Genomic DNA, 14,118 nt, shown 5'->3' with positions numbered 1-14,118 from the left:
GAGAATTTACATACTTCCACTCATTTTAAATGTCGACCCAACTTCATGGAGCATATTTACAACAGCTGCTTCAAGACCTTGATAATTCCAACATCGGAGTCATGTTATGAGTGGCTCTGGTTTCCCTTTAAGAATTGGTCACATTTTTTCTGGTTCTTTGTATATTGAGCAATTTTGAATTGTATCCTGGACATTTTGAGTACTATACTGTGAGACTCTGGGTTCTATTAAAATCCTCTGGAGAATGTTGATTTGTGTTGTTTTAGCAAGCGGTCAGACTACAAATTCTGTCTCATTTTTGAGTGGTCATTCCATTGTTCAGTTTTCAAAGCCTTTGCTCTGCTGCTTTGGATCTGTCTCAGCAGTTAGTCTGGAACTTGGGTGATGGGTAGACTTTGTTAAAAGTTTAGATCTCAAACCCTTCGTTATGCTAGTTTGGATCTACTCTATATAAGTGCAGTTTAAGCATGAAACTGAGATTTGTATGTGTTCGTATACAGAATTAGCAGATACTGCTCTCCAGCTCTTTCCTCCCTGGGAATTTTCCATACTACCCAGCTCCCTGGGTTCCCTTTCCTTAGGCATTTGGCTAGAAAGCTGGCATTTTTCTTGGAGTTTTAGCTTCTGGTGCTTTGATACAATTTTTGCAAGTGGGGCTTAAGGCGATACAGCCTTAGAAGACAAAAAAATAGGGAGTCCCCCTAGATCCTCCCCCAGCTTTATTGAGATATAATTGACTATGTAACTATTTATAAACTCTTCATGCCATAGTGGCCCTGTTTCCAGGTTCCTCTGGAATGCCAAAAAGGTAGGCATTTTGTCAGGGTTTAAGATGTCTGGTTCACCGCCATGGCATTGCAGCTTTGTGACTTGGGTTGCTGGTGGGGTATGTCTTGGAGAGAGAAAAGAGAAGAAAGAAATGGCATTTGCCCCCCACATTCTTCACCTTGAATGGGCCTCTTCGCTGTACTCTTCTGTCTAGAAAAACAGATTTTCTTGGAGTTTTTGTTGTTTGTGCCCTGTGTAGTTCTAAATGAGGGGTCACCCTCTGGTCAATACTAGGTGATAAGAGAGGAAAGAAGGAAGAATCATCTCCATATAAAGATTGCTATTTAAATTTGTGCTTACCTCTCCAATCTATCTGCTTTATTAACTTTCCAGACTCTCTAGGTAGTTGCATTTTTTATTTTGTTCAGAGTGTTTATTTGTAGTACATGGGTGATAATGGGCTCTAGAGGGCTTACTTCATCTTGCTTGGCACAGAAGCCATGAATTTTAAAAAATTCATTGTTTTATCAATTTACTGTTGTGATTTCTGATGCTCAAATTGTCCTGTAATGGGCAAGTAGGAGTCTCTTCAATGTTTTGGTATTTTTGTTGTGATACATTGAATTCATTAATTTTAAGAGAAAATCTATCTTTACAGGATTGTCTTCTCATCCATTTATAGAATATATTGATTTTTTACCTATTCAGATCTTATACTATGTATTTTCATATTATATCATTTTTCTCTACATAGATGTTATAGTTTCTGCAGTTTTTTAACTACAGTTTTCCCCCACATTGTCTTCTTAGCAATTACTGATGGTGATGTATGGCAATTACTGATTTTTATATCTCCATTTTGGTTTTGGCATTTTGGGGGGGGGGTTATTTTAACAGGTTTCCACCTGCATTTCTTGCATTTTTAGGTAGACATTTATGGCTTGTAAAAATAATGGGAGTTTTGGGGGGCCTGGGTGGCTCAGTGGGTTAAGCCTCTGCCTTCGGCTCAGGTCATGATCTCAGGGTCCTGGGATCAAGCCCCACATTGGGCTCCCTGCTCAGCGGGGAGCCCGCTCCCCACCCCCTACCTGCCTCTCTGCCTATTTGTGATCTCTCTCAAATAAATCGATAAAAATCTTTAAAAAAAAAAATGGGAGTTTTATCATTCTCTTTCTGTCTCTCTCTCTCTCTCTCTCTCTTTTTTTTTCTGATTATTTTACTTGGGCTCAGCCTCTGCTTTAACCCACTGAGCCACCCATGTGCCTCAGCCTTTGCTTAATAGTAGCAGTGAGAGCATGCGTCCTGATGTCCTCCTTAGTATGAAACAGAATATGCAGTGTTTGACTATGAACTATATTTGTTGTCAGTTTCTAGTACTGTATAACTTTAAGAAAATTTCCTTCTGTTTTGAGGTTCTTACTTTTTTTAATTAAAAGTGGATATTGAATTTTGTCAGATGCTTTTTGAGCTTCTGATAAATCTGCTTTTCCACATTAATCTATTATTTGATTTTTTTTTTTTAATTTACGTATTTATTTTAGAGAACGAGAGCTTGCATGCAAGCTGGGGAGGGGCAGAGGGAAAGAGAGACTCTCAAGCCGACTCCGCATGGAACGCAGAGTCCGTGGTGGGGCACGATCTCATAACCCTGAGATAAGGACCTGAGCCAAAACCAAGAGTCTCTCTTAAGCTATTGAACCACCCAGGCACCCCAATTTTTTATTTGACTTCTTAATGTTGAACCTTTCTAAGAAAAGTCTACCATGAACTCTCCTTGGTCATGATTAATTATTTTAATCCATTGCAAGATTTAAATTGCTACTGTTTTATTTGGGGTTTTTACACCTAGATTCATAAATGAAATTATTGCTTATAGTGATTTTTGTCTTGATCTTTTGTTGTTGTTTTTTTGGTTTTGGTTTTGTCTTAATCTTGTTTATATTCAGGAATATGCTGGTTTTATACACTGAATTGGGAAAATTTCTATATTTGTCTAAGCTATGAAAAAGTTTAACACATAAAATAGGGATTTAGTAGAACTTTCTAAGAATATATCTGGGACTTTCCAGTTTTTTCCTGAGGTCGTTTAATCTATCTGAATCAATTTTTTAAAAGGTATATTTTCTAGTAAAATCATCCCTTTCATTTAAATTTTTTAATCTGTTATAAAGTTGTACATAGCATTCTAAGTTTTTAGTCTCCCCTTTTTCTGTAGTTATGTTCTCTTTCTTGCTCCAAATGTGTTTGAATCTTTTTCCTTACCATTCTGTGAAAAGTTTGCCTTTGGTTCTTTTCAAAGGACCAGTGTACTTTTCTTTTTTAACTCCTATTTTCATTTTTTTACTCAATTTTTCTTAATTTCTCTAATCAGTTCTTTTTCCCTATCTTCCTAGGTCCAATTTAATGTTTTCTCTCTGGCTTCTTGAGTTTAATACTTAAGTTTATTTTTATAGGGGCGCCTGGGTGGCTCAGTGGGTTAAGGTCTCTGCCTTCGGCTCGGGTCATGATCCCAGGGTCCTGGGATCGAGCCCCACATCGGGCTCTCTGCTCTGCGGGGAGCCTGCTTCCTCCTCTCTCTCTCTCTGCCTGCCTGTCTGCCTACTTGTGATCTCTGTCGAATAAATAAATAAAAATCTTTAAAAAAAAAAAAAAGTTTATTTTTATATATCCTTGCTTTTTAATGAATGGCATTAAAGTATAAGTTATCTTCATTGTACCTGGGCTTTATCTATGCCTCTAGTTTCAATTTGTAATGCTCTTACTGTCCTTTCTAAATGGTTTGTCATTTCAGTTTTGATTTCCTTTTTAACTCAAGAGTTATTAAGAAAAAGTAGGGTTTTGCCTGTTTCCTGGTAGTTTTCTGGTTTTGATGGTGGTGGTAGTGGCATTCTTTTATTACTAATTTATGACCCTACTGTATTTTGGTCAAGGGAATGCTTAAATAATGCTGCTTTTGGAAATCTATGAAAATTTTTTAGTGCCTTGGTAAATGGCCAATTTGTATAAATATTCCATGAATACCAAGTGCTAGCAGATTTTATTTGGTAATGCTGTTCAAATCCTTTGTATCTCTTTGGTTTTTCTTTAATATAATAAATGACATTAGGTTATATAAGAAAATGTGTATGTGTACGTTGGAGGTAAATGATAGGTCTAGAATTTGCCTTAAACTATCCCAGCAAATATAAAAGGGGTTGATGGACAGACAAAAGTATACCAAATGTTTGTAGTTGTTATAGCTGGGTTACGGTATTTGAGGGTTTGTATTCTCTACTTTTATGTATATTTGAAATTATTAATAATAAACAGTTTTTAAAATCCTCCCTATCCTTATTTGTTTTTAGATTGCTTGATCTGTTGATTCCTGAAAAAGGTGTGTTAAAGTTTCGAAATATGTTTGATTGTTTTTCTAATACTGTTTACTTGATATGTTATGAACCCACATGATTAGGTACATAAAATTTTACTAAGTTCAATTTCCTTTCTGTAAAATCTCTTCTTACTAATTTAATTTCCCACTTTTGTTTTTAATATTACCATACTAATTTTATTATTAACTGTTTTGGTGCATTTTTCCATATCTCTGCTTTCTTTCTTTCAGAATATTTTTTTCTTGTGAATTATCACTCCTATATAGAAATATAGAACATGTAAGAAAAACACATAAAATTCCCATAAAATGTGAAAATGCAGACATTACTTAAGCTGTATATCTTGACCACCAAAGTAGAGCAATTTTATAAGATAATAGTTTAAAGAAAAAAAAGGGACAAAGAAATAAAAATAAGTTTTTATTTTTAAAACTTCTAAATAACTCAAGGATTTAAAAGGAAACCAAAACTGAAATGATAAGCCACTTAGAAAGGACAGTAGAAAATTTACATTTCAAAACCAATGGGATGCTCCAAAAGTGTAGAACAAAGAAGAAAGTTTATAGTGTTAAATGCTATTCCTTAGAGAACAAGAAAGTACAAAAATAAATTGAATATTAAATTAACCCAATTTAAAACCTCTAGAACTAACCATATCTGAGTTGCTTTTCTTTTATAATTTTACCACCCATATATACATCCCTAAGCACTATCTATACTTTTTTTTTGAAGTATAGTTGACATTCAAGGTTATGTTAGTTTCCAGGGTGCAACTTACTGATTCAACAACATATACTTCTTGATCTTTCACCGTATGACTTTGTTAAAATATTATTGACTGTATTCCCTCTGCAGTACTTTTTGTCTCTGTTACTTATTTTATAACTGAAATTTATACCTCTTAATAACCCCTATGTCTATATTATATTATACTTTACTATGCTATACTATACCTGAACACTGTAGTTTTGTTTGGCTTGTTTTAAAGCTTCATAAAAAGGGCATTGTACAATATTGATACATTTTTCCTCTACTAATTTGAAAGTTATACATTCTTTTTAAAAATATATTTGGTTAGCTTTTTATTATGAGCATTTTCAAATATGAACAAAAAGATTCTTATAATTAAACCAATTTATGTATCACTCGGTTTTAATAATCATTGATACATGGTCAGTTTTGTTTCATTCCTATCTTTATCTATTCTCCCAAACCCCTGATTATTTTGATGAAATATTTCTCTTCTTTTCCTGGTTATAATAGGAATTGCAGTGTTTTCTGCTTCTCAAAATCTGTTAATAATCTTAACTCTCCTCCTGGATAATAAGACTTTTGAACACTAGAACTCTTTCAATAATGTAGTTTTCAGAATATAAGTTTTGCACTTCTTTTCTAAGATATTTTCTTCTTTTTGATGCTGTTATTAATGGAATTGTGTCCCTAAATTAATTTCTGTATGGTTCATTGTAAGTATATAGAAATGCAATTGGGGGCATCTGGCTGGCTCAGTAGGTAGAACATGCGACTCTTGATCCTGGCATTGTAAGTTCATGCCAGGTTGCGTGTACAGCTTGCTTTAAAAAAAAAAACAAAAAAAACTGATTTTTATATATTGATCTTGTATCCTGAAAACTTGTTGAATCTAGTAGTTTTTTTAGGCGATTCCTTAGGCTTTTCTGTGTACAAGATCATGTCATCTGCAAATATTGTTTTATTTCTTCAGACATCTTTCTGAGGGGAAAACATCTAGTTTTTTACCTTTAAGTATGATGTCAGGATTTTTTTTTTTATAGACGCCCTTTATCAGGTTGAAGAAGTTCCGTTCCGTTTTTAGCTTGTTGAGTGTTTTTATCACAAGTGTTTAAATTCATGATGGTGAATTTTGCCAAATGCTTTTTCTTTTCATCTAGTAAGATGATCCTGTGGTTTTTGTCTTTTGTTCATAACATGGTGATTGATTGCTGTTTAAGTATGCATTTCTAGGATAAAACCCACTTGGTCATGATGTGTAGTTCTTTTTATATATTGTTTGATTTGCTTATATTTTTGAAGATTTTTGTGTTTATATTCATGAAGGATAATGGTCCTATGGTTTTTCATGGTGTTTTTGTCTGGTTTAACTATTGGAATAATATTTAGTCCTATAAAATGAGTGCTTACTCCTATTTTTTTTAAGCTTATGACGGATTAGTATTCATTCTTATTTAACTCTTGGTAGAATCTACTGATGAATTCACGTGGGCCTGTGCTTATCTTTGTGGAATACTTTTTAATTGCTTTTATTCTCTGTACTTATTGGTTTATTCAGATGTTCTATTTCTTCTGGAGATTTTTTTAGTGGTTTTCATCTTTCTAGGAATTTGTCCATGTCATCTAAGTTGTTTGTTAGCATAGTTTTTCATATTAGTTTATAATCCTTTTTATTTCTATAGCTCTTAAGGCTTTTTCAAAGTATGTTGGGGTGTTATTTTCCCTTCCTGCATCATATTGGCTTTTCTTCTATGAATTCTTCACAGCTTTGGTCAGCTGACCTTAATTATCTTGCATCACTTTTGTGTCTCTACTTAAAATATCTTTGTGCTACTTAATGGACTTAGGGGAAAGTGTAGCTTGATGGAGGCTCAGTCTGATTGTCATCCAGATGTAATTCCGTCCCTTTGATTCTTGGAAATTAACAGCCATTCTTTAATTTCTTATTGTAGTATTCATTGTTTCAATTTGATGGTAAAAGCAATCCAGTCTTTCTTTTTAAACTGTTCAGATTTTACTCAGAACAAATGAATGTTTATTTGTATTACTGATTTGCATTTGCTTGATCTAGTTTCAGAAGCCCTGCGGGTGGCAACTACTAGCCCAACTGCCAATACTACTGGTACTTCTACTACTCCCTCCACCACTGTGGGTGCAGTTAAGCAAGAACCTCCCTGCTCTACTTCATCTGCAGTAAATACCCTGGAAAATATAAACTCTACAGAACCCCCAAAGCCCTGCGAACTTGATGGTCTTCCTTCAGACCAGTTTGCAAAAGGACAGGACACTGTTGCCATAGAAGGTTTTACAGATGAGGAAAACACAGAAAGTGGAGGGGAAGGCCAGTACAGAGAGCGTGATGAATTTGTGGTGAAGATAGAAGACATAGAGACTTTTAAGGTGATTTGAATGTTCACAGGTATATTCAAGGTCATAGTTTAGTGGGTGTGTCCTTATGTAATAAGCCTTCATAATGACTTTAGTAGTAAGATCTAGCTTGAATTGCAAAAAGTTTTATTTTGATAGTTATTCTAAGTTATAATTGTTTAATAAAATCAAACTAGCAGATATTTTAAAAAAGAAAGCAGTTTAAAATAATTTTGACTTCTATCTGAGTGTTAGGTATTTCTGACTAGTCACTATACTGCATTTAGGTACTAGTAATTAGAGCCATTTTGAAATGTTAATTTTGTTCAAGGCTCCCAACTCATTGTATTGTTAGGAGTTTGGAGAAAATGAATTTTTCATTTAATAGCTTAAAGAAAATAAGAGAAATATGATGTAAACATAGAATTGACATATTTTCATAATTGCAAATTGTAGAATCATAGGTAGAATGTCAAATTTCATACTGAAAAACTTTAGCCATTTAAAAAAAATAGGTTTCAGAAACCTATTTGGGGGGCGTTTGGGGTTTTGTTTGCTTGCTTTTGATTTTTTAATTGGGGCAGAGAGGAATGGCATTAAAAAGTATAAATGAGGAACATAACCTTCAAATTATCTATATGCCTTCCATTCACAATTAACTACTGTCAATATTTTAGCATATTTGTTTCTGGTCTTTTTGAATACATACATACTCTAAAAATTGTGTCAATTTATGTATGACTATCATTAGAAAACTTTCCAACAGTTACACAAAAGAATAATTGGCTACTGTCATGTTGGTGTCCTCCCTATTTCTGGAAGAATTTTAGCAGAGACTGAATAGCAAGCTTGTAAGAATTGTTACAAAAGTTCAGGTAGGTAAAAAACAAAAGTTTAGCTAGATAGGTCTTTAATTTTCCTTTCAGCTCTAAGATTCTATAAATCTAGAATTTATTGTCAGTTTATATAAATATAATTAATTCTGCATATTACAGGAGGCTTTAAAGACAGGAAAAGAACCCCCAGCTATTTGGAAAGTACAAAAAGCTTTATTACAGAAATTTGTTCCTGAAATTCGAGATGGACAAAGAGAATTTGCTGCTACCAATAGTGTAAGTAGAGTGCTTCTTTATATTCGTCTTCCTGGTTTTTTTGACAGCATCATGATCCTAGGGAAAATACAGAATGATTTAAATTTAAATGTAATTTATATTGAATATTTCTGATAATAGCATAAAATTTGGTATATGATACTCTGATAGTCTGATATCAGTATATAAATCCTGGCTTTTTAAATTATTATTAGTCTATGAAGAGTTCATATGGACTCAGAGGCTATTATATTGATTATTCTGCCAGTCAAACATCCTGATTTTACCAGAAGACTTACAGAAATTATTCTTATGTACTTAATGTAGTTACTTAATAGCATCGAGTAAGTAAGCATCTGGTAATTAGCCAAATGAGATTGCTTCTGTGTATGGGTTTGCAGTTAAGAATAAGCCTGAAGTCATTTTTATTGAGGGTGAAAAGTAGCCTGGTCAGAGCTGCATTTGAAAAACTTAGAGGATAGCAATGTAATAGTGAAGCCAACAAAATTTTATGTACAGAATGCTTAAGTTTGTAATTCAGAGTGTTTCTTTCCTTAGTACCTTGGGTATTTTGGAGAGGCAAAGAGTAAATACAAAAAGATATATGTGAAGTTCATTGAAAACACAAACAAAAAGGAATATGTCAGAGTGTGTTCCAAAAAGCCACGAAGTAAGCCTTCACAAACTATCAGGTATTTATTTTTGTATGTAATATATTTATGTAGCAATTATTGGAAGACTTGTTTTTGGCAATGTAATTTTGTTAAGTTTATCTTCTTTTTAGTAATCTCTATACCCAATATGGGACTTGAACCCATGACCCGGAGATCAAGAGTCCCACACTCCTCTGACCAAGCCAGCCAGGCACCCTGGCAATGTTTTATATAGAGAATTACATCAATTAAAGAGTCTGAATTTTTTTTATCATATACAAGTCTGAAAATTCAGTGTCTGCTGTAAAAAGTGATTCCTTTTGGTGTAATGAGAGAGGGGCTATAAAGCTCATGACTGTCTTTGGTGGGATGGGCACTCTTTTCTTTCCCAGAGTCCTCTTGGTGTCACCCTAATATAGTGGGGGGAAAAAAGGATGAGTCAAAAGATTTGAGTCCAGCTCTTTGTGATCTAGAGTAGCACAACCTTTTTTGAAGCCCCCCCTTTTTATCCATAAAATGATGAAGTGTCCAGTTTTAAATGAAAAATCTGAGAAAAAAAATTGTAAGACTTACACACTACTAAGCAAGTATACAATAAAATTATCATCATATATTAATTATTGTGATTCTGGGTTATCTGGAACATGAATCTAGAAGACAGATGACCTAGCCACATTCCTGTGATCTGTATGGGAAAAGGGCCATGACCCTAGACAGTCTCAATCTAGTGCTAGGAAGGTCTAGCTTACTTAAGATTCCAACTTACTGGAAGCAGTGTACCTTATTTTTATGATGAGATTTTAATCCATTCAACTCTCCAGAGCTAATACAGCAAATCTTGAGGGGCTCTAGGACAAGTATAGTTGGGTCTCCACATCCAAACATCCTGGTTCCACCTAAGGGTTTCAGATGGTCAGGGCTGGATATGGCTATCCAGGGTGTATCCTGCATTACTTCCCAAAGCCTTTGATCACTGGCTATACGGCCTCGTCCACAGGGAAATGAGTTCATAAAGGGAAAGAAGGAGTGCAGAGAAAGAAATCGAAGTTGAATTAATAGTCCCTTAGTGACTGAATATTGAATGTCAGTGGTTAGAATGTATTTCAAGAGGATTTGGCGGGGGAGTCATCGTTGGCGATGTATAGGACTTGGACTTCACTTTGGAGGTGTTAGTAATTAAATATACTTTTCTTCACTAGTGTTACTCATTTTTGGTCTCATTTATTTTAATCTGACAAGATTTCAGTGTGTTAATGAAGTGTGTCTGTAACATTGCAGAACTGTTCAGGCTAAGCCAAGTAGTAGCAACAAAACTTCCGATCCTCCAACACCAAAAACTACAACTACAAAAGCCCCTTCCGTGAAACCCAAAGTTAAACAGCTGAAAGTAAAGGCTGAGCCACCACCAAAGAAACGGAAGAAATGGAAAGAAGAGTTTTCGTCATCCCAGTCTGACTCCTCTCCTGAGATCCATTCTAGTAGTAGTGATGAGGAGGGTAAGTTCTCCGTGAAATGAATACCTCCATAACTTGAGACTGTCAGCATGAACAGAGAGAAGCGGTGATGCTCACAACTCAAAATTGTTCTATTTTTCAGGGGATTTACCTACCTAATTGAGTTTGGGTTAGGCTTTTATAAAAATAAATTCAAAAAATAAATACATCCATACCTGTATACCTGCCTACAAACACAAATTCACATTGCCTGAGCACTAATTGAAAGCACGGCTTGCCCACGCACACAACCTTGTGAAGTAGAAGAAGCAGTGAACTGAAAGACTGTTGTGAGTTCTAACCACAGTAATGCCGGTTACCTCCCCTCTCTGGGTGGGGTGGGGATTATTAGATCACATAGTTTATACTAAGTCCTGTCATTCTAAACTTCTTATTTTATTTACTTATTTGACAGACAGAGGTCACAAGAAGGCAGACAGAGAGGAGGGGAAGCAGGCTCCCCACCAAGCAGAGAGCCCGACACGGGGCTCAATCCCAGGACCCTGGGATCATGACCCGAGCCGAAGGCAGAGCTTCAACCCACTGAGCCACCCAGGTGCCCCTGTTGTTCTAAACTTCTGAGTCCATGTTTATGCTAGAAGAAACTATTACTCTGATACTGTAATAAATAGGGTATTAATAGGGCATGTAGTTATTACTCTGAAACTAATTAATAGGGTATAGAAATATATATATAATATATACTTAGGTGTATATGGAATATGTTTATTAATTATATAATATCATGCATACTACTCTGTATCTGCCCCTAGCCAACCAGCTGCCCTTGACTAAGCAAGGTACCCTATCTGTTCCTTAGTTTTCTCTTTTATAAAATGAAAAGGTTGAAATAGATCAGCAGTTACCAAACTTTTTGTTTGTTTTTAATTTTTTTTTTTTTAGTTTTTTATTTTTTATTAACATATAATGTATTATTATCCCCAGGGGTACAGGTCTGTGAATCGCCAGGTTTACACACTTCATAGCACTCAACATAGCACATACCTTCCCCAATGTCCATAACCCCACTACCCTCTCCCTACTCCCCTACCCAGCACCCCTCAGTTTGTTTTGTGAGATTAAGAATCTAGCAGTTACCAAAATTTTTGATCTTAGAACACTTTTTTTACTCTTAAAACTGTTGAAGATACCAAGGAGCATTTTTGTAGGCTAGATGTAGATATAGATGTAGATAATAGTTGTATTTACTTTATTAGAAACTGAACCTGAGGGGCACCTGGGTGGCTCAGTCAGTCAAAGGTCTGCCTTCGGCTCAGGTTATGATCCCAGGATCCTGGGGTTGAGCCCCACATCAGGCTCCCTGCTTAGCAGGGGAGTCTGCTTCTCCCCCTACCCCTGCTCATGCTCTCTTTCAAATAAATAAATAAAATCTTAAAAAAGAACAAAACTAAACTGAATTTGAGGTAGTTGTAAAACAAGAGAGTACACCAGCACACATTCCATTAGCCATCAAACTTGTTGTGTAATATATGCAAGAAAGATAAAGCAGTTCAATCTAGGGCAGAGGTTGGCAAACTGTGGCCAGTGGGCCGAATCTGACCAATAGTCTATTCTTGTAAATAAAGATTTAACTGAAACATGAATTCATTTACATATGTTCAGATAGTTGCTTCTCTACCAGGTGGCAGATTTTGAATCATTGCTACAGAGAGCATATGATCATTAAAGCCTAGAATGTTTGCTCCTGGCCCTTCCAGAAAAAAATTGGTGACTTTTCTTCTGGAGCATAAAGTTGGAGGTAGGCAGAAAAAGATGAAAGGAGGACGGAAGGCCACATATGCCAAGTTAAAGCTGAAAAGCCTGGGATCCTGCAAGCCCAGAAGAGTCCCTTGGAGGGATTTAAGTAGGGAGCAATTGGAATTTGAATTACAAGACCTCATAGTTCAGGTATAATTGAAAGTCTGAACCTTAGTTGTAGCAGTAAGGGTAGAAGAGGGGGACGCATAAGAAATTCAGACTGATGGGGTGCCTGGGTGGCTCAGTGGGTTAAAGCCTTTGCCTTCGGCTCAGGTCATGATCTCGGGGTCCTGGGATCGAGCCCCACGTCGGGCTTTCTGCTCAGCAGGGAGTCTGCTTCCCTCTCTCTCTGCCTGCCTTTTTCCTTACTTGTTATCTCTGTCTTTCAAATAAATAAATAAAATCTTTAAAAAAAAAATTCAGACTGAACGTGAATGATGAATTGGGCATTGGGGGTGCTACTGAGGTTGATGGCCAGGTTGGCCTCTGAAATTACACGTGTCATTGCTTGGGAGCTCATCTCAAAGCTTATTGGAATAGAAATCGAATTGTAACAAAAAGTCTTCTTCAGGGCAACAGTCTACTTGAAATGTGTTGTTTTTAAAAGCTACTTAGAAAGTATGCACATCAGAATTTATAAAGATACCGAAGAGCATTTCTTTTTTTTTTTTCCAAAGAGCATTTCTATAGGCTAGATGAAATTTAGTGCTTTGAGTATGTGTAGAAGGCAATATACGTAATCTTTGCAGTTAGCATTCCTGCCTACTGTTTAGAATGGAGTGGTTTGAGTTCTGAATGTGCACACCACTGTACTGCTTCCTCAGATGACTTTAAAGAGTTTTTCTTTATTGGTAACTTGAGTTGTTGCCACTAGGTGTCAGTAATAGGTAAGCATTTTTAGTGTTTAAAAAGTCAAATATTGATGATAAACAGATTTATAGGCTGGTGGTTTTCAAAACTGTTTGTTTCAAGACTTTTATAGTCTTCATATTTATTGAAGATTCCAAAACACTTGTGGTTTCTTTTTTAGGCTTTATCTATTGATGTTTACCAAATATCAATTAAAATAACTTTGTAAAATATTTATTTAAAGTAAACCCATTCCATAGTAATATTTTTTAACAACTGTATTTTCCTAAAATAACACTAGTTAGAAGAGTAGCATTTTCATATTTGCTTCTACATATATATTATTTCAGCTAAAGTATATAAAGAAAACCCAGCCTTGGGTGGCTTAGTCAGTTAAGCATCTGCCTTTGGCTCAGGTCATGATCCTGGGGTCCTGGGATGGAGCATGGAGCCCCACATCGGGCTCCCGGCTCTGCAGAGAGCCTGCTTCTTCCTCTCTCTCTGCGTCTCCCCCTGCTTATGTTCTCTCACATTCACTATCTCAAATAAATAAAGTCTTTTAAAAAAAAGAAGGAAAGAAAGAAGAAAACCCAGCTTTATGTAGATTTGTAGTAGGGAAAGGGAGGAGTATTTTAATTAAAATATTTTAATTTTCAGACAATTACGGATATTTTTATTTGATACTCAGAAGTTTTTTATTTTATGAACTTGACAAGAAGTAGCTTTTTCAACTTTTCATGCTTGTCACTTTAAAATGTATTGGTTTGGGGCACCTGGGTGGCTCAGTGGGTTAAGCCACTGCCTTCGGCTCGGGTCATGATCCCAGGGTCCTGGAATCGAGTCCCGCGTCGGGCTCTCTGCTCAGCAGGGAGCCTGCTTCCCTCTCTCTCTCTCTCTGCCTGCCTCTGTCTACTGTGATCTCTGTCAAATAAATAAATAAAATCTTTTAAAAAAAAAATGTATTGGTTTGTCTTACCCCTTCAATGTATCTTTTTTTTTTTTTTTTTTTTTTTTTTTT

The 14,118-nt window shown here is 35.6% G+C and overlaps 1 protein-coding gene across 5 annotated transcripts in view; it reads left to right on the top strand.

The window, feature by feature from the left end:
• LOC111149759 (glutamine and serine rich 1) overlaps positions 1 to 14,118 on the top strand; it is a 77,399-nt gene that overhangs the window by 45,473 nt on the left and 17,808 nt on the right. For 4 of the 5 annotated variants that reach the window (XM_022507011.1, XM_022507012.1, XM_022507010.1 and 1 more), the window contains 4 exons: positions 6,961 to 7,289; positions 8,252 to 8,368; positions 8,906 to 9,039; positions 10,279 to 10,496. In XM_022507011.1, the coding sequence (XP_022362719.1) occupies positions 6,961 to 7,289; positions 8,252 to 8,368; positions 8,906 to 9,039; positions 10,279 to 10,496 (798 nt within the window). Of the gene's footprint in view, positions 1 to 6,960; positions 7,290 to 8,251; positions 8,369 to 8,905; positions 9,040 to 10,278; positions 10,581 to 14,118 lie in introns of those variants that run through there. The other variant, XM_022507014.1, reaches the window with a different exon arrangement.

The sequence above is a fragment of the Enhydra lutris genome, unplaced genomic scaffold (assembly GCF_002288905.1).
Source record: "Enhydra lutris kenyoni isolate GAN:26980312 unplaced genomic scaffold, ASM228890v2 scaffoldscaffold22, whole genome shotgun sequence".
Classification (NCBI taxonomy): domain Eukaryota; kingdom Metazoa; phylum Chordata; class Mammalia; order Carnivora; family Mustelidae; genus Enhydra; species Enhydra lutris.
The sequence above is the reverse complement of the archived record's forward strand: the minus strand, read 5'-3'. Positions and strand labels throughout refer to the sequence as shown.